Genomic DNA, 25,310 nt, shown 5'->3' on the forward strand with positions numbered 1-25,310 from the left:
CATCATACTTTGTTGCATGGTAACCATCATTGATTCCAGTGTGCTTTCCTGGGACCTGCTGAAAGTTTCCTTTATTATACTGGAGAGAGTTTTCCGTTCCTGTTCGAAGGGCATGGGCGTATGAGAAGCCCTTCTGGGCATTAAGCTGACAAAATGAGGATCTTGCAGCCGTGCCGAAAAAACTTTCGGGTCGTTTTTGAGTAAGTGTACGCGTTTTGAAGATTTTGATGGCGCGTGGTGGTCACTCGTCGCCCTTAAGCCGTGTGATTTTCTCCGCAGTTTCCACATTTCTTCTTTTAAGGGCATTCCTTGTTGGCAGGGCAGCTTGCGGAATTGTGGAAGTCTCCACAAACTACACAGACTGATCGGAGTATGCAGTATGTCCCGGGGTGCCCATACTCCTTACAGTTTTTGCATTTCACTGGGCCGTTCCTTTCATGTGGCTCTTCCACCGTAATTCTTCGGTGCAATAGGTATTGCTGGTTTTACATAAGATACACTTCATTTTTCTTCAAGACTCTGCTGTCTGGCTCCAGCTCTACCGTGAAGAGTGGTGCGCAGCTTTTTGTTCTTGTTAATGATGTTACTAACGTTCTTTGCAGAAACCCCGTTTTTTTGAGGGCATCGATAACTTAATTAAGGGTTACATCGGGCTCGAATCCTTTTAATACAACCTGCAAGCACTTGCTGCTTTTCAGTTGGTACGTGTAGAAGTTTTTCTAAAGCTTCCTCAAGGTATTTGGACACAACTCGGAATTGTTCTTCAGAATTGGTCTGAAGTTTGGTTTCGTGAATATTCCCTTTAGTGAGCGGAACAACATGAATATTTCCGTCCTCAACCAGCGCAACAATTTTGTTGGCCAGGACGTTCGAGCTTTTCTTCCTAATGTAAATTGGGGGCTTAGATTCCGGTTGGGTCTCTTGACCCAGTTCTGGTTTAATTTCAGATAGTAGGGCAAATGTGTTGTCGTTAGATCTCCCGGGTAATTCGTTGGCTTTTTTTACACGGTTTGTTTTTGGTTTGTTACCAACCCCGGTGTTCTGCGGGCTAAGCACTGAGAACTCCACGCCGTAGAAAAAGGCCGATTTTCATCGTGAGTGCGAAATAGAGGCACTTTTGTGTAGCTCCGCTTTAAACACCTAAAAACACCTTAAACTCGGCTTAAAAAAATTAATAACTGTTTACGGCAGCAGCATAAATAAGAGTATAACACATTAAAGTTCTTGTTGCCCGGAATAAATCGGTTTTTAGCAGTAAATCGCTTCTTAATAAATCCACAACTTTAAGTTCAACAACAAACCAATAAAGAAACAGTGCATAGCAAAACAGAGCACAGAGACAAAACACTCAACACATCAAAACACTCAACCTCTCGTCACCAACACAATAATGTCTTCAGCAGCAAAGCGACTTAGGAAGGAAACTCACTCCGATCTGAAGGGAGCCCGTGACTTCGATGTTCAACTGCTTCACACGATCGACCGCAGATTTTCCGAGCTAAAGGAAAGTCTTGCAGGGGAGATCCGTGATGGCGAGGCACGTATAACCGGCACTCTGGAAGAAAAATCTAAGTTAATGTGGCCCCGGGAGTTCCGTTAGTGCGAATTACTTCCAGGACGACGTAGTTTTATTATTTTTTTATTTATTATTATATATTTGAGTTAATTACAAACTGAGTGTTGTGTGGTGTTTTAAACTTTAACGAGTTTACAAAGTGGAGTGCGTCTCTGTGGACTGCTTAGCGTGAGATTTCGGCATCAACTGACTTTATTAGAGTTTTTCTCTCTTGATCTGTTAAACGCACGCATACATTAGCGATCTCTCTCTGTGTTGTCAGAACTGACGTCCACTCCGTGTGTTTCTCTGTTCTTGCTCTTCTGGTTTATTCCTGATTCCTACATTCGGCCCTCCTGACGTGGTGTTCGTCCCGAACTCCTTCATAAACTCAGATACTGTGGAAGTTTTCAAAGGTCCTTCGCTATCTCCCACTTTCTCCACATCATACCTGCCATGCTTGTGAACTTTGACGACCTTATAGGGACCAAGATACTTTCCTTTCAATTTTAAACACACCCCATACTGAGTACGTTTAATCGCAACTAAGTCATTGACTTTGTATTGCTTTTCCTCTTTCCTTTTTGCGTATCTTTTCACGCTCTTCGTCCAACTCTTCTATCAAAGACTGCTGCACCTGTTCTTTGAGTTCTGCAATGTCAACTACTCGCATGTCCACACCTGTTAGCAACTTGAACGGGGTTACCTTTGTGCTCCTAGGCTCGATATTGTTTATTAGCTGCTGTACTCTACCCACATGTTTGTACCAATTTCCTGGATTTTCTAGGCTCATCTTTGACAACATTAGCACCACGATCTTATGCATTCTCTCAACCTGCCCGTTACCTCGAGGTACACCTGTAGCGATCAATAAATGCTGGATCTTCTCTTTCTCGCAGTATTCCTTGAATAAGTGCGATGTGAAAGCTGCACCACGATCTGACACGATCCTGAAGGGATTTCCAAATATTATGACCTGCCTGTCTAAACAGTTTAGCACCTCCTCAACTCCAGTACTACGCGTCGGATACAACCAAACGTATTTCGAAAATGCATCGACAACTACTAAGATATGATTATGTCTTTTCTTGGTGATCTCCATCGGCCCTACGTGATCTATGTGATAAGTGACTAAAGGTTTGTCCCCCTTATCGATAGGATTTAGATATCCTTCCTGTTTTCCTGATTTTGCGTTAACCAAGATGCACTCCACACAGCTGCCTACAACTTTAGCTACTTTATCCCTCAACTTTGGAATGAAATAGGATTTCTCCACCAGCTCCTGTGTTTTCTTTGCCGAAAAATGACCTTGCTTCTGAGCAATCTGTATAATCTCAGTCTCCATTTGAGATGGAATTACAATCAACTCTCTGTCTGGGTTTTTAAACAATATTTGATTGACGATGTAATAATCCTCATGCCCCTTTGTTTCAACTAGATTCCTGATTACCTTTGTCCACTCGTCTGCCACCTGAGCTTCCTTCAACTTGTGCATTACACTGTCAGTCAAGACAAAACAAGCTACTCGACTCAGTGCGTCTACATGCCTCATCTTTGTACCTGATCGATGTTCTATCTCGTAATCGTAGTCTTGCAGATACATTGCCCACCTAGCCACTCGCAACGGAACTTCTTTCTTTTTCATCGTCATGGCGGACGCGTTACAATCCGTGATGATTTTGAACTTCGTTCCCAAAACATAAATTCGCCATTTTGTCAACGCTTCTATGACTGCTAGGACCTCCAACTCGTATGAGTGATATTTTTCTTCACAAGGCTTAGTTTTTCTACTCATGTACATGACAGGGTGTAAATGTTTATCCTCTGGATCCTTTTGTAGAAGAACTGCCCCAAAACCAAACTTCGACGCATCCGTGTGCAGTTTTAAAACTGGTTTGCTAGTCAACGCTGTCTTTAATTGCTCGAATGCTACCTGCTGTAACTCCTTGAACTCAAACTTTACATCCTTTCTCAGCAAATCTGACAATGGCTTAGCTATTACTGCGTATCCATCCACAAACTTCCTAAAATATGATGTCAAACCAAGAAATCGATGTATGGCTTTTTGATTAGACGGCACTGGAAAGTTTGCTACGGCCTGTGTTTTCTCAGCGCTGGGTGTGATCGAACCATTTTCGATGATATATGCTAGAAAATCTACCCTGCTCTGCAAAATTTGACACTTGGTCCAATTGATTTTCAGCCCGTTCTGTTCTGCGACCTCAAGAACTCTTTGCAGCTTTTGTATTCCCTCTACGACATCACAGCTTGGGATGATAATGTCATCCATGTAAACCACTGCGTCACCGTTTTTGATGAGCTCGCTGAGAACTGCCATTATAAAACGCGTAAAAACTGCCGGCGAGTTTGAAATGCCAAACGGCACATACAAGAACTCGTACTGTCCTTTCTGTGTAACAAATGAGGTATACTTTTGGGAGCCTACCTCTACCGGAACATGAAAATAACCGTTGGTCAAATCCAGTGTCGTAAAAATTGTCGCTCCCTGTAACTTCTCGTTGTCCATCTGTATCATAGGAAAATTGTCCCTCACTATTTTCTCATTCAATTTGCGATAGTCACAACGCAATCGCTTCTGGCCATTCTTTTTTGCCACGAGTACGATCGGAGAAGCGTACTCTGAAGTACTGGGCTTAATTATCCTCTGTTCAAGCCACTCCTGAACCTGCTCGTCAACTACCTTTTGTTCACTAAAAGCGATACGTCGAGGATGCTGAAAAACTGGCAAATCATCGCTTAATAAAATCTTCATCTCGACTGGACAATGAACATTCCTAATTGGTTTGTATTCGTCTATCATGCGTTTCACAACACCTCTCTGCGAGTGCGGCAAATGTAAAACGTCTACCTCTAGCTTGCTTTCTGCCTGCTCCATGGTCATCATACACAAACTCTGAAATTCATTCAGCAGCTCTGAGCATGAACTTCCGTTTTTCTCTTTCTCACGAACTTCAAACTTTTGTCCTTTACCGACTCGACTGTCTGATCTTCGAACCAACTCGGTTCCGTCCTTTGTCACTTTCATATCGACACTATCTAGAAGAGTTCTACCTAAAATTGCATCAAATGCCATGTCTTCGTCCGATATAATGTGGAACTCAACGTTGAGATTGATGCCATCAATCTGCACTGGTATTGTCAGGCTTCCTAAAGTCACAATTTGGCTTGCCCAATTCCTGTCAAACATTTTTCACCTCCTGTTAGGTTTTTTACTCCGAGCCTTATAAAAACGTTGCGTCGCAATAAACACAAGTCTGCTCCTGTATCTACTAATCCTTTGAAGGTTACTTTCCCAAACGAAACATGCTTAAACTCCAATCCCGAAGACGTGAACGTGCTTGTTGGCTTCACCATGCCTTCCATCTGCACTAGATTAGTTGCCTTTTCCTGTTTAGTTTCTAGCTCGACCTTGCACTGGGCTGCTCTATGTCCTGGCTGGTTGCACCTAAAGCACTTGTTGTCTCTCTTTGGACAATCCTTCTTGATGTGAGACTCATCACCGCAGTTAAAACATTTCCTAACCTTCTCAACTGCTTTCACTGTCTCCTTTTCACCTTTATAAAAGTGAGAGTCATACTTGACGTGCTTCACCGATCCTCGCATTTTCTGATATGCCTCGATTTGAACTTTCAGCTCCTTTAGCTTCTTGGCTTGATAAAGTAAAGCCTTGTTTCCTTTCGAGTCTGGAATACCGTCGACAAAGTATTCGATCAAGCTTTCATCGTCTAAATCAATTTGCTTCGCCAATTCCATTAACGCGTACAGGTACTCTTGTAACGTTTCGGTTTTCTTTTGTTGTCGCTTGCCAAGTCTACGATGAACCTCTGCCGATGTAACTTTAACCCCAAATTCTTCTAGCAATGCAGCTTTCAGTAAGCCCCAATCGCCAATTTTACGCTGACTACGAACGTAAAGCTTAGCCGCTCCGCTGAGTAATTGTTTTGCATATATAAACACCTGCAACTGACTCCATTCAACCGTAAGTGCACACTCTTCAAGTTCCTCGATCCACTGATTAATGTCAGGTGAACCAGTTCCCGAAAACTGTGACACACTCCCCTCTACATCCTTTCATGTAAACCACGATCTACCTGTGTTCGCATTTCCAATTCGACTGTTCTGTTCGCTTACAATTCGATTTTCCCTGGGCGCACCATTTCCTGCACCTGCACCTGCCTGGTAATTGTCTGAATTCACTGATGTAAAAGATCCATCCTCATCATCATCCACTTCAATCGCAACTTCATCGTTTTCATCAGTTTGCAAACCATAGTGAGCAAGTAGTTTGTTTTGCAATTCGCCTTTTCTTCCGGTTGTACTAAGACCTAGCTCTGACAACTTAGCGCGCAATTCTGCCACAAGCAGTGCCAAAATCTCTTGCTTGTTCATTTTTACTTAAATATAATTATAGAATATAAGGATATAAAATATAGTGCTTATAAAATACAAAAATGTTTATCAAATCTGCCTGCACGGCAAAGTTAAGTTTTTTATATCTATACTGGACCTTCAAACTGTAAACTGTACTTTACTTTACTCTAAGTTAATGTGAAATGAATGTCAAACTTAACACTATGTTAACTTAAGCTGTTGACACAACAGTCCGACTGCAGGCACGCAATCTGTTAAGTTTCAAATTATTTCCTACTCTCCAATTAGACCAACAAGAGGTCTTTAAAACAAAATTGGTCAGTGCTGCTCTCCACTTCTCTTTTCTGGCACAGCGCCTTCTGCCAGCCAAGTTGCAAAAAAACTTGTCTCGCCTCTCGATGTTATCTCTGTCACTCACCAAATTTCTTCAACCGTTTTCTTTCACCAGCCCAACAATACAGCTTTGGATTTGTACAGTTGCCTCACCAGAAATGTCTTCTCGCCGTGTCACCAATACAGCTTTGGATTCTTCTCGCTGCCTCACCAGATATGTCTTCTCGCCGTGTCACCAATACTGATTTAAAATATTCTCGGCGTCACCAATACTGATTTAGAATATTCTCGGCGTCACCACTTCTCTTCCAGAATGTTCTTCCCGTCGCTTCCAAACACTTTTCCAGAATGTTCTTCCTTCTTTCGCTTTGACCAGCCTCCTGACGCCCGTGTCTTCGCCTTCTCCTGACGCACAACTTCTGCGATCCGCTTGCTACTGTTTCTGCTCCACGCCTTCCACTTTGTCCAGATGACCACCGCCAACGATCCTGCCTCTTGCTTGTTGACGTTCACCACAAAGTCTTTACGCTGCCTCCAGAATGGTACTCGCTGTTCAATCGCCTCCTTTGTCAGTTTCTTGCCTCTTTCATTCGTTGCGCCAAAAACGAATTTCACAACTGCTCGAATGATGCGCAAACTTGCTGTCTCGTTTTCACTCACGCTGCCCTGCTTTGCAAATTTGTTGTCTTTCTTTTTTTTTTCTGCGCAGCACACTTGCTTTAGTTTATAACTGTCTGCAACGACAATTCACAGAGTTTTTTCCACTTTTTTACCACACGACTAAGTTTAGAGACTTAGGTTTTTAACACTCAACTAAGTTTAGTGACTTTGGTTTGTAATAGTTCCAAATATTCCCCTTGAGCCCCCAAATTTGTGGCCCCGGGAGTTCCGATAGTGCGAATTACTTCCAGGACGACGTAGTTTTATTATTTTAATGCTTTATTTATTATTATATATTTGAGTTTATTACAAACTGAGTGTTGTGTGGTGTTTTAAACTTTAACGAGTTTACAAAGTGGAGTGCGTCTCTGTGGACTGCTTAGCGTGAGATTTCGGCATCAACTGACTTTATTAGAGTTTTTCTCTCTTGATCTGTTAAACGCACGCATACATTAGCGATCTCTCTCTGTGTTGTCAGAACTGACGTCCACTCCGTGTGTTTCTCTGTTCTTGCTCTTCTGGTTTATTCCTGATTCCTACATTAATAGCAGCTGACTGCAACAAACTTTCACTGAGAGTCACTCAATTGGAGAGCGAGGTGAGAGAGATGGGGATGCTGAGGCAGCGGGTCCAGGAGCTGGAGGCGAAACTATCCAAAAACTACCAGGATCAGCGCGTTGACGAGTTGGAGGTGGCCTCCTGCAACGCACAGGCGGCGTTGGCATGGGGTCCCACAAGTCCAGGGGGAAAATGTGAAAGCACTTTTTTTACGCACTGTGCTTCTCTCTCAAACTGACCCCGCCGCCTAAAGTACGTACGATTTTTCGAATGCGACCGCGAAAATCGACCCGTACAGTAGTGGATCCAATTATAATTATTAAAATGGAACACGTGCACGATAAGGCGACACTGCTGCGTGCGATTGGGGCATACCGAAAAGAAAACAAAACGCAACTAAGGTTAAAGCTCATCGGCCTAGACTCGCCAGCGTTTATATATATAAACGAACAGCTGACCAAAACAAAATATGAAATTTTCAAGCGGGCGATGCATCTCAAGAGGCTGAAGCGCCCAACAGCTGTTTTCTCTCGCCGTGGAGATATCTTCGTAAAGGAGAGAGAGGGAGGGGAGGCCATTTGCGTGCAAAGCCTGGGCGAACTGGCTCAAATGGAGATTTGCACCCCCGATGAAATAGCTGCGCTGGAAGCTGCTAGTTCTGGGTCATTAAATGTTAATTCATTTCGCACCTAAGAGGCGCTTATATTTATATTCCATTGTTGTGAAATTATCAGTAGTTTTATTATATTTATTTAGGATTAGAATCAGTCGCATTAATTTTAATTTTATTTTGTTTCTTGGTGTGGTATTTCTTTATGTCATAAATATTTATAGACTGCGAGCGCAGCTAATATTACAATTAAATAATTTAAAATGGGTGACAGAAATAACATAAACATAAATCCAAATCGATCAAATAGCAATGCGATGTTAAGGGTTCTCGGAAAGAAGAGAGTTGGTCTTAATGTGTGTCATATAAATGCTCAAAGCCTCACCCGAAAAATTGAAGAATTTAGATACCTCTTTATCAATTCGAGCGTAGATGTTATATGTGTTCCTGAAACTTGGTTTGTTCCTAATTTATGTGATGTTTTAGTTGAATGTGATGGCTATAATTTGCATCGCTCTGATCGTGATAGTCATGGGGGTGGGGTTGCAATATATGTTAGTAAAAAGTTATGTTCCACGTTTTTATGTAAACACTCAACCAGTAGTGCAATTGAATACTTATTTATAGAAATTAGATGCCAAAGATATGCTGATAAGCTACTAATTGGGTGTATATACCGTCCTAACTGCCGGATTGACTATGAACAATTTGTAAACATCATTCCTGACGTGTCAATTAATTATTCAGACGTCATTATAACAGGCGATTTTAATAGCGATATTTTAAGGGAATCCCACTTTGCAGAGGACATGAAATCGCTGGGGATGAAGTTGGTTAACTTTGTGTCCCCTACGCATTTTACCAAAACCCGCAACTCGCTTTTAGACTTATTTTTTGTGTCTAATACAGGCAAAGTAGATACATATGACCAACTTATTGTCCCATCGTTTTCAAAACACGACCTCATATACTTGACTTACGCACTTGACCTACAATACCTTCACCATCCAATAGTTTTTGGGGACTTTAGAAATATCAACTATGACCTTTTGGACTCCACCTTTAATTTGTGCAATTGGAATGACATATTCCCTTTCCGAAGTAGACGAACAAGATAACCTTTTACAAAACAATATTTGTTATTTATATAACTGTCTTGTACCTGTTCGTAGCAAAGTTATTATTATTATTATCCTCAACTCCAGTACTACGCGTCGGATACAACCAAACGTATTTCGAAAATGCATCGACAACTACTAAGATATGATTATGTCTTTTCTTGGTGATCTCCATCGGCCCTACGTGATCTATGTGATAAGTGACTAAAGGTTTGTCCCCCTTATCGATAGGATTTAGATATCCTTCCTGTTTTCCTGATTTTGCGTTAACCAAGATGCACTCCACACAGCTGCCTACAACTTTAGCTACTTTATCCCTCAACTTTGGAATGAAATAGGATTTCTCCACCAGCTCCTGTGTTTTCTTTGCCGAAAAATGACCTTGCTTCTGAGCAATCTGTATAATCTCAGTCTCCATTTGAGATGGAATTACAATCAACTCTCTGTCTGGGTTTTTAAACAATATTTGATTGACGATGTAATAATCCTCATGCCCCTTTGTTTCAACTAGATTCCTGATTACCTTTGTCCACTCGTCTGCCACCTGAGCTTCCTTCAACTTGTGCATTACACTGTCAGTCAAGACAAAACAAGCTACTCGACTCAGTGCGTCTACATGCCTCATCTTTGTACCTGATCGATGTTCTATCTCGTAATCGTAGTCTTGCAGATACATTGCCCACCTAGCCACTCGCAACGGAACTTCTTTCTTTTTCATCGTCATGGCGGACGCGTTACAATCCGTGATGATTTTGAACTTCGTTCCCAAAACATAAATTCGCCATTTTGTCAACGCTTCTATGACTGCTAGGACCTCCAACTCGTATGAGTGATATTTTTCTTCACAAGGCTTAGTTTTTCTACTCATGTACATGACAGGGTGTAAATGTTTATCCTCTGGATCCTTTTGTAGAAGAACTGCCCCAAAACCAAACTTCGACGCATCCGTGTGCAGTTTTAAAACTGGTTTGCTAGTCAACGCTGTCTTTAATTGCTCGAATGCTACCTGCTGTAACTCCTTGAACTCAAACTTTACATCCTTTCTCAGCAAATCTGACAATGGCTTAGCTATTACTGCGTATCCATCCACAAACTTCCTAAAATATGATGTCAAACCAAGAAATCGATGTATGGCTTTTTGATTAGACGGCACTGGAAAGTTTGCTACGGCCTGTGTTTTCTCAGCGCTGGGTGTGATCGAACCATTTTCGATGATATATCCTAGAAAATCTACCCTGCTCTGCAAAATTTGACACTTGGTCCAATTGATTTTCAGCCCGTTCTGTTCTGCGACCTCAAGAACTCTTTGCAGCTTTTGTATTCCCTCTACGACATCACAGCTTGGGATGATAATGTCATCCATGTAAACCACTGCGTCACCGTTTTTGATGAGCTCGCTGAGAACTGCCATTATAAAACGCGTAAAAACTGCCGGCGAGTTTGAAATGCCAAACGGCACATACAAGAACTCGTACTGTCCTTTCTGTGTAACAAATGAGGTATACTTTTGGGAGCCTACCTCTACCGGAACATGAAAATAACCGTTGGTCAAATCCAGTGTCGTAAAAATTGTCGCTCCCTGTAACTTCTCGTTGTCCATCTGTATCATAGGAAAATTGTCCCTCACTATTTTCTCATTCAATTTGCGATAGTCACAACGCAATCGCTTCTGGCCATTCTTTTTTGCCACGAGTACGATCGGAGAAGCGTACTCTGAAGTACTGGGCTTAATTATCCTCTGTTCAAGCCACTCCTGAACCTGCTCGTCAACTACCTTTTGTTCACTAAAAGCGATACGTCGAGGATGCTGAAAAACTGGCAAATCATCGCTTAATAAAATCTTCATCTCGACTGGACAATGAACATTCCTAATTGGTTTGTATTCGTCTATCATGCGTTTCACAACACCTCTCTGCGAGTGCGGCAAATGTAAAACGTCTACCTCTAGCTTGCTTTCTGCCTGCTCCATGGTCATCATACACAAACTCTGAAATTCATTCAGCAGCTCTGAGCATGAACTTCCGTTTTTCTCTTTCTCACGAACTTCAAACTTTTGTCCTTTACCGACTCGACTGTCTGATCTTCGAACCAACTCGGTTCCGTCCTTTGTCACTTTCATATCGACACTATCTAGAAGAGTTCTACCTAAAATTGCATCAAATGCCATGTCTTCGTCCGATATAATGTGGAACTCAACGTTGAGATTGATGCCATCAATCTGCACTGGTATTGTCAGGCTTCCTAAAGTCACAATTTGGCTTGCCCAATTCCTGTCAAACATTTTTCACCTCCTGTTAGGTTTTTTACTCCGAGCCTTATAAAAACGTTGCGTCGCAATAAACACAAGTCTGCTCCTGTATCTACTAATCCTTTGAAGGTTACTTTCCCAAACGAAACATGCTTAAACTCCAATCCCGAAGACGTGAACGTGCTTGTTGGCTTCACCATGCCTTCCATCTGCACTAGATTAGTTGCCTTTTCCTGTTTAGTTTCTAGCTCGACCTTGCACTGGGCTGCTCTATGTCCTGGCTGGTTGCACCTAAAGCACTTGTTGTCTCTCTTTGGACAATCCTTCTTGATGTGAGACTCATCACCGCAGTTAAAACATTTCCTAACCTTCTCAACTGCTTTCACTGTCTCCTTTTCACCTTTATAAAAGTGAGAGTCATACTTGACGTGCTTCACCGATCCTCGCATTTTCTGATATGCCTCGATTTGAACTTTCAGCTCCTTTAGCTTCTTGGCTTGATAAAGTAAAGCCTTGTTTCCTTTCGAGTCTGGAATACCGTCGACAAAGTATTCGATCAAGCTTTCATCGTCTAAATCAATTTGCTTCGCCAATTCCATTAACGCGTACAGGTACTCTTGTAACGTTTCGGTTTTCTTTTGTTGTCGCTTGCCAAGTCTACGATGAACCTCTGCCGATGTAACTTTAACCCCAAATTCTTCTAGCAATGCAGCTTTCAGTAAGCCCCAATCGCCAATTTTACGCTGACTACGAACGTAAAGCTTAGCCGCTCCGCTGAGTAATTGTTTTGCATATATAAACACCTGCAACTGACTCCATTCAACCGTAAGTGCACACTCTTCAAGTTCCTCGATCCACTGATTAATGTCAGGTGAACCAGTTCCCGAAAACTGTGACACACTCCCCTCTACATCCTTTCATGTAAACCACGATCTACCTGTGTTCGCATTTCCAATTCGACTGTTCTGTTCGCTTACAATTCGATTTTCCCTGGGCGCACCATTTCCTGCACCTGCACCTGCCTGGTAATTGTCTGAATTCACTGATGTAAAAGATCCATCCTCATCATCATCCACTTCAATCGCAACTTCATCGTTTTCATCAGTTTGCAAACCATAGTGAGCAAGTAGTTTGTTTTGCAATTCGCCTTTTCTTCCGGTTGTACTAAGACCTAGCTCTGACAACTTAGCGCGCAATTCTGCCACAAGCAGTGCCAAAATCTCTTGCTTGTTCATTTTTACTTAAATATAATTATAGAATATAAGGATATAAAATATAGTGCTTATAAAATACAAAAATGTTTATCAAATCTGCCTGCACGGCAAAGTTAAGTTTTTTATATCTATACTGGACCTTCAAACTGTAAACTGTACTTTACTTTACTCTAAGTTAATGTGAAATGAATGTCAAACTTAACACTATGTTAACTTAAGCTGTTGACACAACAGTCCGACTGCAGGCACGCAATCTGTTAAGTTTCAAATTATTTCCTACTCTCCAATTAGACCAACAAGAGGTCTTTAAAACAAAATTGGTCAGTGCTGCTCTCCACTTCTCTTTTCTGGCACAGCGCCTTCTGCCAGCCAAGTTGCAAAAAAACTTGTCTCGCCTCTCGATGTTATCTCTGTCACTCACCAAATTTCTTCAACCGTTTTCTTTCACCAGCCCAACAATACAGCTTTGGATTTGTACAGTTGCCTCACCAGAAATGTCTTCTCGCCGTGTCACCAATACAGCTTTGGATTCTTCTCGCTGCCTCACCAGATATGTCTTCTCGCCGTGTCACCAATACTGATTTAAAATATTCTCGGCGTCACCAATACTGATTTAGAATATTCTCGGCGTCACCACTTCTCTTCCAGAATGTTCTTCCCGTCGCTTCCAAACACTTTTCCAGAATGTTCTTCCTTCTTTCGCTTTGACCAGCCTCCTGACGCCCGTGTCTTCGCCTTCTCCTGACGCACAACTTCTGCGATCCGCTTGCTACTGTTTCTGCTCCACGCCTTCCACTTTGTCCAGATGACCACCGCCAACGATCCTGCCTCTTGCTTGTTGACGTTCACCACAAAGTCTTTACGCTGCCTCCAGAATGGTACTCGCTGTTCAATCGCCTCCTTTGTCAGTTTCTTGCCTCTTTCATTCGTTGCGCCAAAAACGAATTTCACAACTGCTCGAATGATGCGCAAACTTGCTGTCTCGTTTTCACTCACGCTGCCCTGCTTTGCAAATTTGTTGTCTTTCTTTTTTTTTTCTGCGCAGCACACTTGCTTTAGTTTATAACTGTCTGCAACGACAATTCACAGAGTTTTTTCCACTTTTTTACCACACGACTAAGTTTAGAGACTTAGGTTTTTAACACTCAACTAAGTTTAGTGACTTTGGTTTGTAATAGTTCCAAATATTCCCCTTGAGCCCCCAAATTTGTGGCCCCGGGAGTTCCGTTAGTGCGAATTACTTCCAGGACGACGTAGTTTTATTATTTTAATGCTTTATTTATTATTATATATTTGAGTTTATTACAAACTGAGTGTTGTGTGGTGTTTTAAACTTTAACGAGTTTACAAAGTGGAGTGCGTCTCTGTGGACTGCTTAGCGTGAGATTTCGGCATCAACTGACTTTATTAGAGTTTTTCTCTCTTGATCTGTTAAACGCACGCATACATTAGCGATCTCTCTCTGTGTTGTCAGAACTGACGTCCACTCCGTGTGTTTCTCTGTTCTTGCTCTTCTGGTTTATTCCTGATTCCTACATTAATAGCAGCTGACTGCAACAAACTTTCACTGAGAGTCACTCAATTGGAGAGCGAGGTGAGAGAGATGGGGATGCTGAGGCAGCGGGTCCAGGAGCTGGAGGCGAAACTATCCAAAAACTACCAGGATCAGCGCGTTGACGAGTTGGAGGTGGCCTCCTGCAACGCACAGGCGGCGTTGGCATGGGGTCCCACAAGTCCAGGGGGAAAATGTGAAAGCACTTTTTTTACGCACTGTGCTTCTCTCTCAAACTGACCCCGCCGCCTAAAGTACGTACGATTTTTCGAATGCGACCGCGAAAATCGACCCGTACAGTAGTGGATCCAATTATAATTATTAAAATGGAACACGTGCACGATAAGGCGACACTGCTGCGTGCGATTGGGGCATACCGAAAAGAAAACAAAACGCAACTAAGGTTAAAGCTCATCGGCCTAGACTCGCCAGCGTTTATATATATAAACGAACAGCTGACCAAAACAAAATATGAAATTTTCAAGCGGGCGATGCATCTCAAGAGGCTGAAGCGCCCAACAGCTGTTTTCTCTCGCCGTGGAGATATCTTCGTAAAGGAGAGAGAGGGAGGGGAGGCCATTTGCGTGCAAAGCCTGGGCGAACTGGCTCAAATGGAGATTTGCACCCCCGATGAAATAGCTGCGCTGGAAGCTGCTAGTTCTGGGTCATTAAATGTTAATTCATTTCGCACCTAAGAGGCGCTTATATTTATATTCCATTGTTGTGAAATTATCAGTAGTTTTATTATATTTATTTAGGATTAGAATCAGTCGCATTAATTTTAATTTTATTTTGTTTCTTGGTGTGGTATTTCTTTATGTCATAAATATTTATAGACTGCGAGCGCAGCTAATATTACAATTAAATAATTTAAAATGGGTGACAGAAATAACATAAACATAAATCCAAATCGATCAAATAGCAATGCGATGTTAAGGGTTCTCGGAAAGAAGAGAGTTGGTCTTAATGTGTGTCATATAAATGCTCAAAGCCTCACCCGAAAAATTGAAGAATTTAGATACCTCTTTATCAATTCGAGCGTAGATGTTATATGTGTTCCTGAAACTTGGTTTGTTCCTAATTTATGTGATGTTTTAGTTGAATGTGATGGCTATAATTTGCATCGCTCTGATCGTGATAGTCATGGGGGTGGGGTTGCAATATATGTTAGTAAAAAGTTATGTTCCACGTTTTTATGTAAACACTCAACCAGTAGTGCAATTGAATACTTATTTATAGAAATTAGATGCCAAAGATATGCTGATAAGCTACTAATTGGGTGTATATACCGTCCTAACTGCCGGATTGACTATGAACAATTTGTAAACATCATTCCTGACGTGTCAATTAATTATTCAGACGTCATTATAACAGGCGATTTTAATAGCGATATTTTAAGGGAATCCCACTTTGCAGAGGACATGAAATCGCTGGGGATGAAGTTGGTTAACTTTGTGTCCCCTACGCATTTTACCAAAACCCGCAACTCGCTTTTAGACTTATTTTTTGTGTCTAATACAGGCAAAGTAGATACATATGACCAACTTATTGTCCCATCGTTTTCAAAACACGACCTCATATACTTGACTTACGCACTTGACCTACAATACCTTCACCATCCAATAGTTTTTGGGGACTTTAGAAATATCAACTATGACCTTTTGGACTCCACCTTTAATTTGTGCAATTGGAATGACATATTCCCTTTCCGAAGTAGACGAACAAGATAACCTTTTACAAAACAATATTTGTTATTTATATAACTGTCTTGTACCTGTTCGTAGCAAAGTTATTCGTTTTTCTGAAAAACCATGGTTCCAAAGAAACATCAAAGACGCAATATTACAGCGTGACGGGGCGTACAATAAGTGGATAAGGTACAGGACACCTCAAGCTTACGCAGTGTTCAAGTCATTGAGAAAAAAAGTGACCAAACTTACTGACACCGCCAAGACAAATTTCTATTCCCATAAATTCAACAACGCATCTTCCACTGCTCAGACATGGAAAATAATTAAAAACCTGGGAATATGCAAAGTTAAACCAAGACTTGAACAAGACATGAATTTAAATGAACTTAATAAAAAGCTCTTAAGCTGCACAGTACCTGAAATCACTGATAATAAATATCTGAACCCACGATTTGTACCTGAAACTGTCTGTGATATTAGATTAAGGTTTTTGTGTGTTAATCAGTGTGATGTTGATACTGTACTGACAAAATCTACTTATCCGGTCTGTTGGAAAGCGGCAAAAATTATTCCGATTCCTAATCAAATACTGAGTACAGACCCATCTCCATTTTACCATACCTATCAAAGGTATTTGAGAATCTCATGGCTGATTAAATTAATAAATTTATGTCCGACAATGCAATGCTTACTAATAATCAGTCTGGTTTTAGGAAAAACAGAAGCTGTATCTCAGCTATTTTAAAAATTGCAGACGACATAAGGGAACAAATAGACGAAAACAATGTTACACTCTTAGTTTTACTGGACTATAGTAAGGCCTTCGATACAGTAAACCATAATGTCCTTTGTGCAAAACTACGTAATATGTTTATGTTTTCTAAAACTTCTGTCAAACTTGTGTCTTCGTACCTACAAAATCGTCGTCAATCTGTTGTACTGTCTAGCGTTTCGTCTTCATATGAAAATGTTAATCGTGGTGTACCCCAAGGGTCGGTGCTTGGTCCTTTATTGTTTACCTTATATGTTAAAGACCTTCCCAATGCGTTATCTGAATGTAATGTACACTTGTATGCTGATGATGTCCAAATGTATGTGAGTCGTCCTTTAAACAGAATAAATGAAGGTATGTGAGTCGTCCTTTAAACAGAATAAATGAATGTCTAGATGTTTGTAACAGAGAACTTGAACGTGTAAATAAGTGGGCCGGCAACAATGGACTTGGGATCAACCCATCAAAATCAAAATGTCTTGTCATAAGTAAAAGAAAAATAGTTTTTAACAATTTGCAGCCACTGAGTGTGAACAACACGCCACTTGAGTACGTTGATACGGCTGTAAACTTAGGTTTCACATTCAACAGAACTCTTACCTGGAATGATTATATTACAAAGAAACTAAAAATTGCGTGCCCACCCATATACGTTTACTAATAGCTAAAACCTGAATTGTCCCAGCGCTATTTTATGGAGTAGAAGTTTTTTCAAACTGTGACACTACTAGTAAGAACAAAATTAAAGTTCTATTTAATTGCATAGCCAGGTATATATTCAACCAACCACATAGAGATCACGTATCCGAATTTTCGCTGAAAATATTCGATATCTCGCTAAATGAATGGATAAAGATGCGAAACTTAATTTTTCTGAAAAAAATTATTTTCCAAAAAGAAACTTCGTATCTTTTCGAAAAACTTCAATTTACATCCTCTAGAAGAGCAAATAATCTTACTTGCATAAGACCAAGATCATTGACATCCGAAAGACAATTTTTAATTAATGCTATTCGATCATGGAATCAGCTCCCAAACCATCTTAAAAATATTAGCAGTGCCACGCAATTCAAGATAAAATTAAAAAACCTTAAAAACACTATTACGTAAATTAAAGCAAAAATAGAAGGCGACTTATGTTAGTTTTTATGAAAGTTTAATGTAACAATTCAATATTTGCAAACTCTTAGTGACTAGCGCATTAACTTATAAGTTCCAAATTTTATAATAAATACAAATACAAAAAAAAGGTGTAAAAATAGAGAGGGGGAGTAAGAACGTGATCTTTTGGCTATCGACCGTCAGGAGGGCCGAGATACCCTTAGTAGACGTTTTTCTGCACCCCGCTATCGCGAGTTGGTATATACGAGAAGTACCCGTCTCTTCGGATCGCTGAGCTTCGAAGCTCTTTATTTGGTTCGACGCTCAATGAGCTTTTTTTTAGCGTGGCACTATAATAAATTAAATATGCACTTTAATCTTTTCTTGATTTTTTGAGTTGAACAACTATTTCCTGTTTTAGTTCTGTTTTAGCGTCTTTTCGCTTACTTGGTAATACACTATTTTTTTTTAAATATTTTTTGTTTGTCTTTAAAACATTCACTTTCTTCAACTTTTACCGGAGCTCGCGCGAAACACGTCCGCTCTCTTTAGCTGCACTTTCGTATGAACAGTTTTTTCGTTCTGTCTGTATATATCAGCGATATATTAGCAGCGGGAGAGGACTTAATAACTTCTAAAATAATAGCTCCATAAAACCGAGACACACACACAGAGTCCAATAGCTAAAGTTTTACATGTCTCAGAGAGACATTCTAGTTGTTTCAAATAGGAATCAATTAATTGTTTTTCGATTAACTGGCATTTATAAAAGAAAAATACCATTTAAGAATTCATACGCTCTCAAGATATCGTCCAAGATATCTCCTCCTTTTAGAGTTCTATAAATAAAAGTTTTTGGCTTGATGTTGAACTTCACACCAATGAAATATAATTGGCTTGTACACCTTTATATGATCACGACTTTGTTGATAACGTAATGTAATGAATTCTCAAATGATCCCAAGTAATTATATAACTTTGAAAGTGTCAAGCGTATAAAGTCGGCTGTCCAAAGCTGTAGAAGTATTTCTAAATGGTCTGCAATTCCTTAAGCATTTGAGCATACTATTTTCTTCGATTTCGTTCTGAGAATTTTGATGTTTAAGATGAAGCACGCTGAGGAAGGTTAATCGTCAAAAATGCCGACAATTGGAAAACTAAAAAAATAACTTCGCTGTTTCTTATTGTATTTGAATATACGTTAAAATAATTGCTTAATACTTCAAAATTCTTTTAACAATAGAAAAAAAATGAAAGAGACATTATTTTCGGTATTTGTATTTACTTCGATGCTATATGATATTTCAGAATTACGATCTTAGTTTTTTAAAAATCGGACAAAAGCGGAAACATCGGCATAGGTTCACGGTTCTACAAAATATACGCATTAACGGTTGGACAGGTGTCAATTATTTTCTAAGCTAAAAGTTGCTTAACATTTGAACCGGTACTTTAAGTAAAGAAATGTTGGTGATGGTGTCAATACACATTCCGATACGCTGCGCGATACTTAAAATGCTTTTTACAAGGTTGAGAGTACATTTTTTTTTTTTGCTTAGCTGGTACCTCAAGAGTCGCTTTATAGGTCTATATTCTATTTTGACAAAACAAAATAAATCTTATTGATGGTTTACAAATTTAAATCGATGAAATCCTCCAGAAATCTTAACTTGATTTTCCTGTTCATATGGACTCCCTGATTCAAAAAATTACTCTCCAAATTTTTTTTAGTGTACCATTTTTTTTTTTAATGTAAATAACGTATTTCACCTGTTTTCGTGCCAAATTTATTTCTTATCTCCAGTTCTGATTGGCCGGTTTCGGTCATTTAAAGCTTATTTTACTAGAAATGGATTATGCATTAACTTTCCGATACAGTTCAGAAGGATAGGTTTTTTATATAGATGGTAGAGTTCAACAAAGTTTGAAAAAATTGCTAAAACCGACGTTCCGACCGACGTTAATAGTTGTTAGAAAATACACTCCTGCAAACCGAAAATAATTTTAAGACTTTCTCCAAGATCGAAAATTCACGAATCTAATATGTGATAAGCCTCAACATTCCGGAGGTCAATCTATTTTATACGTAGTATATAAATCGGAACAAGCCGGATCGGACGTCTATAGCATATAGCTCCCATAGGAACAATATGAAAAATAAATGGAAAAATTATATAACTTTGCTGTTTTTTTAAATATTTTTGTTTGAGATATAAACCAATACTTACTATTTTAAAATTACGATTTAAATATAAATCGAAATTTATATAATTAAAGAATATTTCATGTAGGCAATTGCTGCAAGGGCATATATACTTCGCCTTGCAAAAGTTGGCTTCCTTTCTTGTTCATATTAATACTGTAATAGTTTATTATTTCCGAATTAAGGTTTTAATTTTATTAAAATCGGACAACGATATCATATATCTACCCTAGAACCTACTAAATAATTTAGCGAAAAATCACTTTTTCTTTAAGAAATACGCATAAAATCTAAATGAAGCTGTCTTAAAGAATACTTTATTTTTGCAATAGCTGAAAGGGCTTATATACATCGGCATGCCGAAGCTTTCATACATTTTAGTTAAATTTCATACCCAACCGGCGTTAGCAGCTCTGTACTGAGATAAGATTCCGTTTTTGTTGCTTAATAACATTTGAAAAAAGTTTTTTAAAAACATGTGCTAAAGTTTTTGAATCTCGAGGGAGGAAGAAGTAAAACAAAAATCGTTTGGGACTTTGTTAAATAACTTGCAAAAAAGGAAAAAAAAAACAAGAAAATAATTAAACTTTGGCAAGCCGAAGTTTATATACCCTTGCAGTTATAATAATTATTTATTATAAAATTGTACTTAATGCAGACTTAACAAATCAATTGAAGAATATACCACTTAATTACTTCCACGCTCTTATGGCGATACTTTGCTAACTGTTTTTTCACACTCACAATAAAAGTAATACTGTTTTTATAAATATATATATATATATATATATATATATATATATATATATATATATATATATATATTATTAAACGTAACTACTACAAAGCAAGACCAACGATTAACAATTTTTAACTGACGTCAACTAAATTAACCAAGTTAAATATAAACATTAAATTTCCTTTAAAATGTAGGAAGACAAAAATAATACCCAAATTCATAAAAGACAGCACTAGGAGCCACAAATTGTTTACAGACGATAAGGATATACATTTTGACATAAACAAATTACTGGACAAACACACACATTACTACCATATGAAAATATTAAGCTTGCTAATCAAACACAAACATCATATACAAAAAAGACTAATCAAAAACAGAGCGGATAAGCGAACGATATTACAAAAACAATTAGACCCGAACGACTTCACATCATTTATGGAGAGCGAGCAGAACATTGCCAAAAAACTAACAAAAACAACCAAGATGAGACAAATAAGGAAACTAGAAAGACTGCAGATGGAACGGAGCAAAGTTCTAACAGACAACAAAAAAACAGCTGATTGGTTTGTAAACAAAATGGACACCGAATTCCCGCCAGCAATAAAATCACTTTTGGCGAAGGGTCCAAAGTTCGCGCTCCCAATAGAGAAGAAGAAATTCCCGCTCTTAAAATACATTGCGGACGGAGAGGAAATCCTCAAAACTATTATTGACAAAGAGAAACAAGAAGATTCTCTTTGCTTATCAAAGACCACAAAACATCAAACAAAAAAAAGTGCATTTGATCGTGCAATACTAGACACAGTGGGACAAACAAGGAGATTTCTTAAAGAAAATGACGACATTTTAATATTGACCTCAGACAAAGATAACAAGACAGTAGCTATGAACAAAGATGACTACAACCAAAAAATGAAGGACATATTAAAGGATATGAACACATACAGGACATTAAGGAAAGCCCAAATCTCTATACTACAAACAAAAAATAACGAAATAGTGGACAAACTATTAAAAATGGAACTTATCTCAAGGATCGAAAGAAATAAATGACCACCACCACAGCTTACCACCACGAATATATGGACTACCCAAAATTCATAAAGAAGGAACCCCTCTACGACCAATCTGCTCCTCCATCGGATCACCATCCTATGCACTATGCAAATACATAATTGACATATTAAAAACATAACAATAGACTCCAAAAACAACATAAAAAATTCAGAAGAATTCAAAGAAAAAATCAACAACACATATATTGGCGACGATGAAAGATTAATTCATTGACGTATTCATTATTTCCGAGTATACTACAGATCTAGCCCTGGATATAATTAAAAACAAATGGACAATTATACAAAAACATAATAAAATGTTGTATTAAAGAATACAGATATTTCAAATTTAAAAAAAAATTTTAACACACAATTAAAAGGAATGCCTATAGGATCGCCAGCCTCGCCGGTCATTGCAGATATTGTAATGGAAACTCTCCTGGACAACACGTTAAAAATAACAAAGACGACCTCTAAGATTACTGATAAAATACGTAGATGACCTGTTCGCAATCATTCAAGAGGATGACATTAAAACTACACTGACCATACTCAATTCTTTCGCCAATAATATTAAATTTACAATGGAACTAGAAAAAAACGATCAATTAGCTTATTTGGACTCAGTAATAATTAGACGTGGAAACAGATTAAAATTAAAATGGTACAAGAAACCAATTGCGTCCGGACGAATCATCATTTTAACTCCAAACACCCAAAACAAATGATAATAAATACAGCTAGAAGCTGTATACATAGAATGCTCAAAATTTCAGACACGGATTACCACGAAGAGACGACGCAGGAGATAAAATCAATGTTGACAGACAATGATTTCCCAAAACACATAATAAAAACATTATTATCGGAACACAAAACAACAAAACAAAATAGCGTTAAAAACAATAAAAACAAAAATGTATGTCAATTACATACGTCCCGGCATTATCCGAACGTGTAGCGAAATCGGAATGCTACGTCAAAGAAAACATAAGTATCGCACATAAACCGGACCACACATTAAAGTCTATATACAACAGAACAAAATCAAAGATAAATAAAATTGACAAAAAAGACGTAATATATAAAATACCGTGCAACGGCAACAACAACGAAATATGCAACATGATATATATAGAAAAAACAAAATCTAAACTAAAAACTAGACTAGCACAACATAAATCGGACTTCAAAGCTAGACATCATACGAACACGCAAAAAACAGCACTCATGTCCCACTGTGCCAAGAGTAATCACTCACCAAACTTCGAAGAGGCGAGTATTTTATCACAAGAACAACACTATGCCAAACGATTCACCATAGAAATGCTACATATCATAAAAACACCTACAGACATACGGATGAACTACAAAACGGACACTGACAATTGCGCTCATTTATATAGACACTTACTAGGGAAAGAAAAAAATTAGTTAACAACTCCACGTCACCGGACGCAGACGTGTCAATTAAATGTATGTCAAATGTAAATTGTTTTCTGTTTGTTAAAAATATTAAAATCGTTGTAATTATTTTATAGTTGTCCTGAAGACGGTTGCCGAAGAGCAACCGAAATATAATTGAAATAATTTTGTGTATTTTTCAACAACCTGACCTCGAGCCGGCTAACAATTAATATATATAAAGAATAGTCGTCCAATTCGGCTCGTTCCGATCTATGTACTACCTGCAATAGAAAGACAACTTTTGGAAAAGTTTCATGCAGATATCTTGAAAACTGAAAGACTAGTTTGCGTAGAAACGGACGGACGGACGGACAGACGGACATGGCTAAATCGACTCTCCTAGTGATGCTGATCAAGAATATATATACTTTATTTTGTCGGAAATGTCTCCTTCATTGCGTTGCAAACTTCTGACTAAAATTATAATACTCTACTCAAGGGTGTAAAAATAAAAGAACCGAACTAGAAGCTAAGAGCGTGCAGCACACCCAGCCCTGGCTAACAGTTCTTTCGTTCTGTTTCCCTCAGCGATTTCCGGCAGAGCCGTGCCGAGCACCAGCAGAAAGGCGGCAGACCGGTGGCAAAGGACTTAACAACCCTTTAACTTCTTAAATAAAAGCTCGATTTTGAAAATATTGGTGTCTACGGATAGTATTGCCTGAAACACACACACAGAGTTCGACAGCTCATGCCGATTTGTGCTGCTTAAGAAATACTAGAACCTACATTTCAAATCCGAAATCTCTAGCTTGTATAGTTTCCGAAAACTTCCGAGGTTTGTACAGACATACAGACGAACATTGTTCGATCGACTCGGCTATTGATCCTGATCATATATATACATATATATTCTATATGTATATTCTACTATATATATATAAAGTTTCATTCTACCTGTTACATACTTTTCAACGATTACAATATATAATTCTTCCAGGATTCTTAAAGCATTCATTAAATTTTTTTGCAACTGATAAGCCAACACCCACAAATTTTCATTTTGAGATGCATATACCAAAAAAAACTATATTTGAACAACTTTAAAACTGAGCATCGGATCCAAGAAAATTGGTGTCATTCGAAGCATATTTTCAACAAAATTTAAGCTGTGCTAAAACAGTGGATTATTTTACCAAGCCGGAAAATTTTAATTATTTTTGAATGGCTGTTTATGCACCATTTAAATATAATCAAATAATTGGGATTGGAACTCGAAATTATATATTGAATGGCGTTGGCTATCTCAATTATAACACAACATTTTTAAACTTTTTCATCACCCATTGCTTTCTCTAGGAGTCTCTCAAGCTCATTAGCAATCGTTTGAGTACAGAAACCGGCGACAACATTTCACTATATTCTAACACCCATAGCTTCTTTACAACTCTGAGTTTAACAATGCAATGTTTATATGCATTCTAGCGACGTACGACTTGTATTTGGAAGTGTAAGACCCTGTTTGTATATCTGTTTTTTGCGAGCTTTCACCCGGCAACAGGAAAGTGGCCAAGCTTACCACTCATAGTCGGCATGAGAATAATGCAAGGCCAGCGTCACCTGTGGAGTTGCACTAGACTCCCGTCAGCGCAATCAGCGGGCAGCGCACTGCCGCAACCCAACACCCGCCGAGTCAGCACCTTCAATACATAGGGCTAGTTTCTTTATCAAAATGTATGTACTTAGTATATTGTTGAATTTTGGAAATAAATCGTAGTACGCGCGTGTTGAATAATTCCCAACAAAGGAATATAAATAACTTGTACACATATAATTGCAGTTCAATTAATTAATAGTAAGTATGTCACTTTCACCTCCCAGAAACAATTTATTTTCTTAGAGTCTTGGAATGCAATTCCTTTTTCTTTAGCGATACCTTTCAATTTTTTGTATTGATCGTTACGAGCGGACCTTCACAACAGATTTTTAATTCTGTGGCTATATAAAGTAGTCACTGCATGTACTGCCGTCAATTGTGCTATATTATTAAGGAAAACACAATTTTAAGGCCGTATACATATTGCATTGAGTCTTTC

The 25,310-nt window shown here is 38.8% G+C and overlaps 1 protein-coding gene across 6 annotated transcripts in view; it reads left to right on the forward strand.

The window, feature by feature from the left end:
- The window catches only part of LOC128264148 (neurotrimin), a 350,308-nt gene that overhangs the window by 302,245 nt on the left and 22,753 nt on the right, over window positions 1-25,310 (forward strand). Inside the window, exon 6 of one of the 6 annotated variants that reach the window (XM_052999509.1) lies at window positions 24,700-24,976. The exons of the other annotated variants lie outside the window; for them this stretch is intronic. Within the exon in view, the coding sequence (XP_052855469.1) occupies window positions 24,700-24,927 (228 nt within the window). The 3' untranslated portion in view covers window positions 24,928-24,976. Of the gene's footprint in view, window positions 1-24,699; window positions 24,977-25,310 lie in introns of those variants that run through there. 6 annotated transcript variants of the gene reach the window in all.

Source organism: Drosophila gunungcola, unplaced genomic scaffold (genome assembly GCF_025200985.1).
Source record: "Drosophila gunungcola strain Sukarami unplaced genomic scaffold, Dgunungcola_SK_2 000058F, whole genome shotgun sequence".
NCBI lineage: Eukaryota > Metazoa > Arthropoda > Insecta > Diptera > Drosophilidae > Drosophila > Drosophila gunungcola.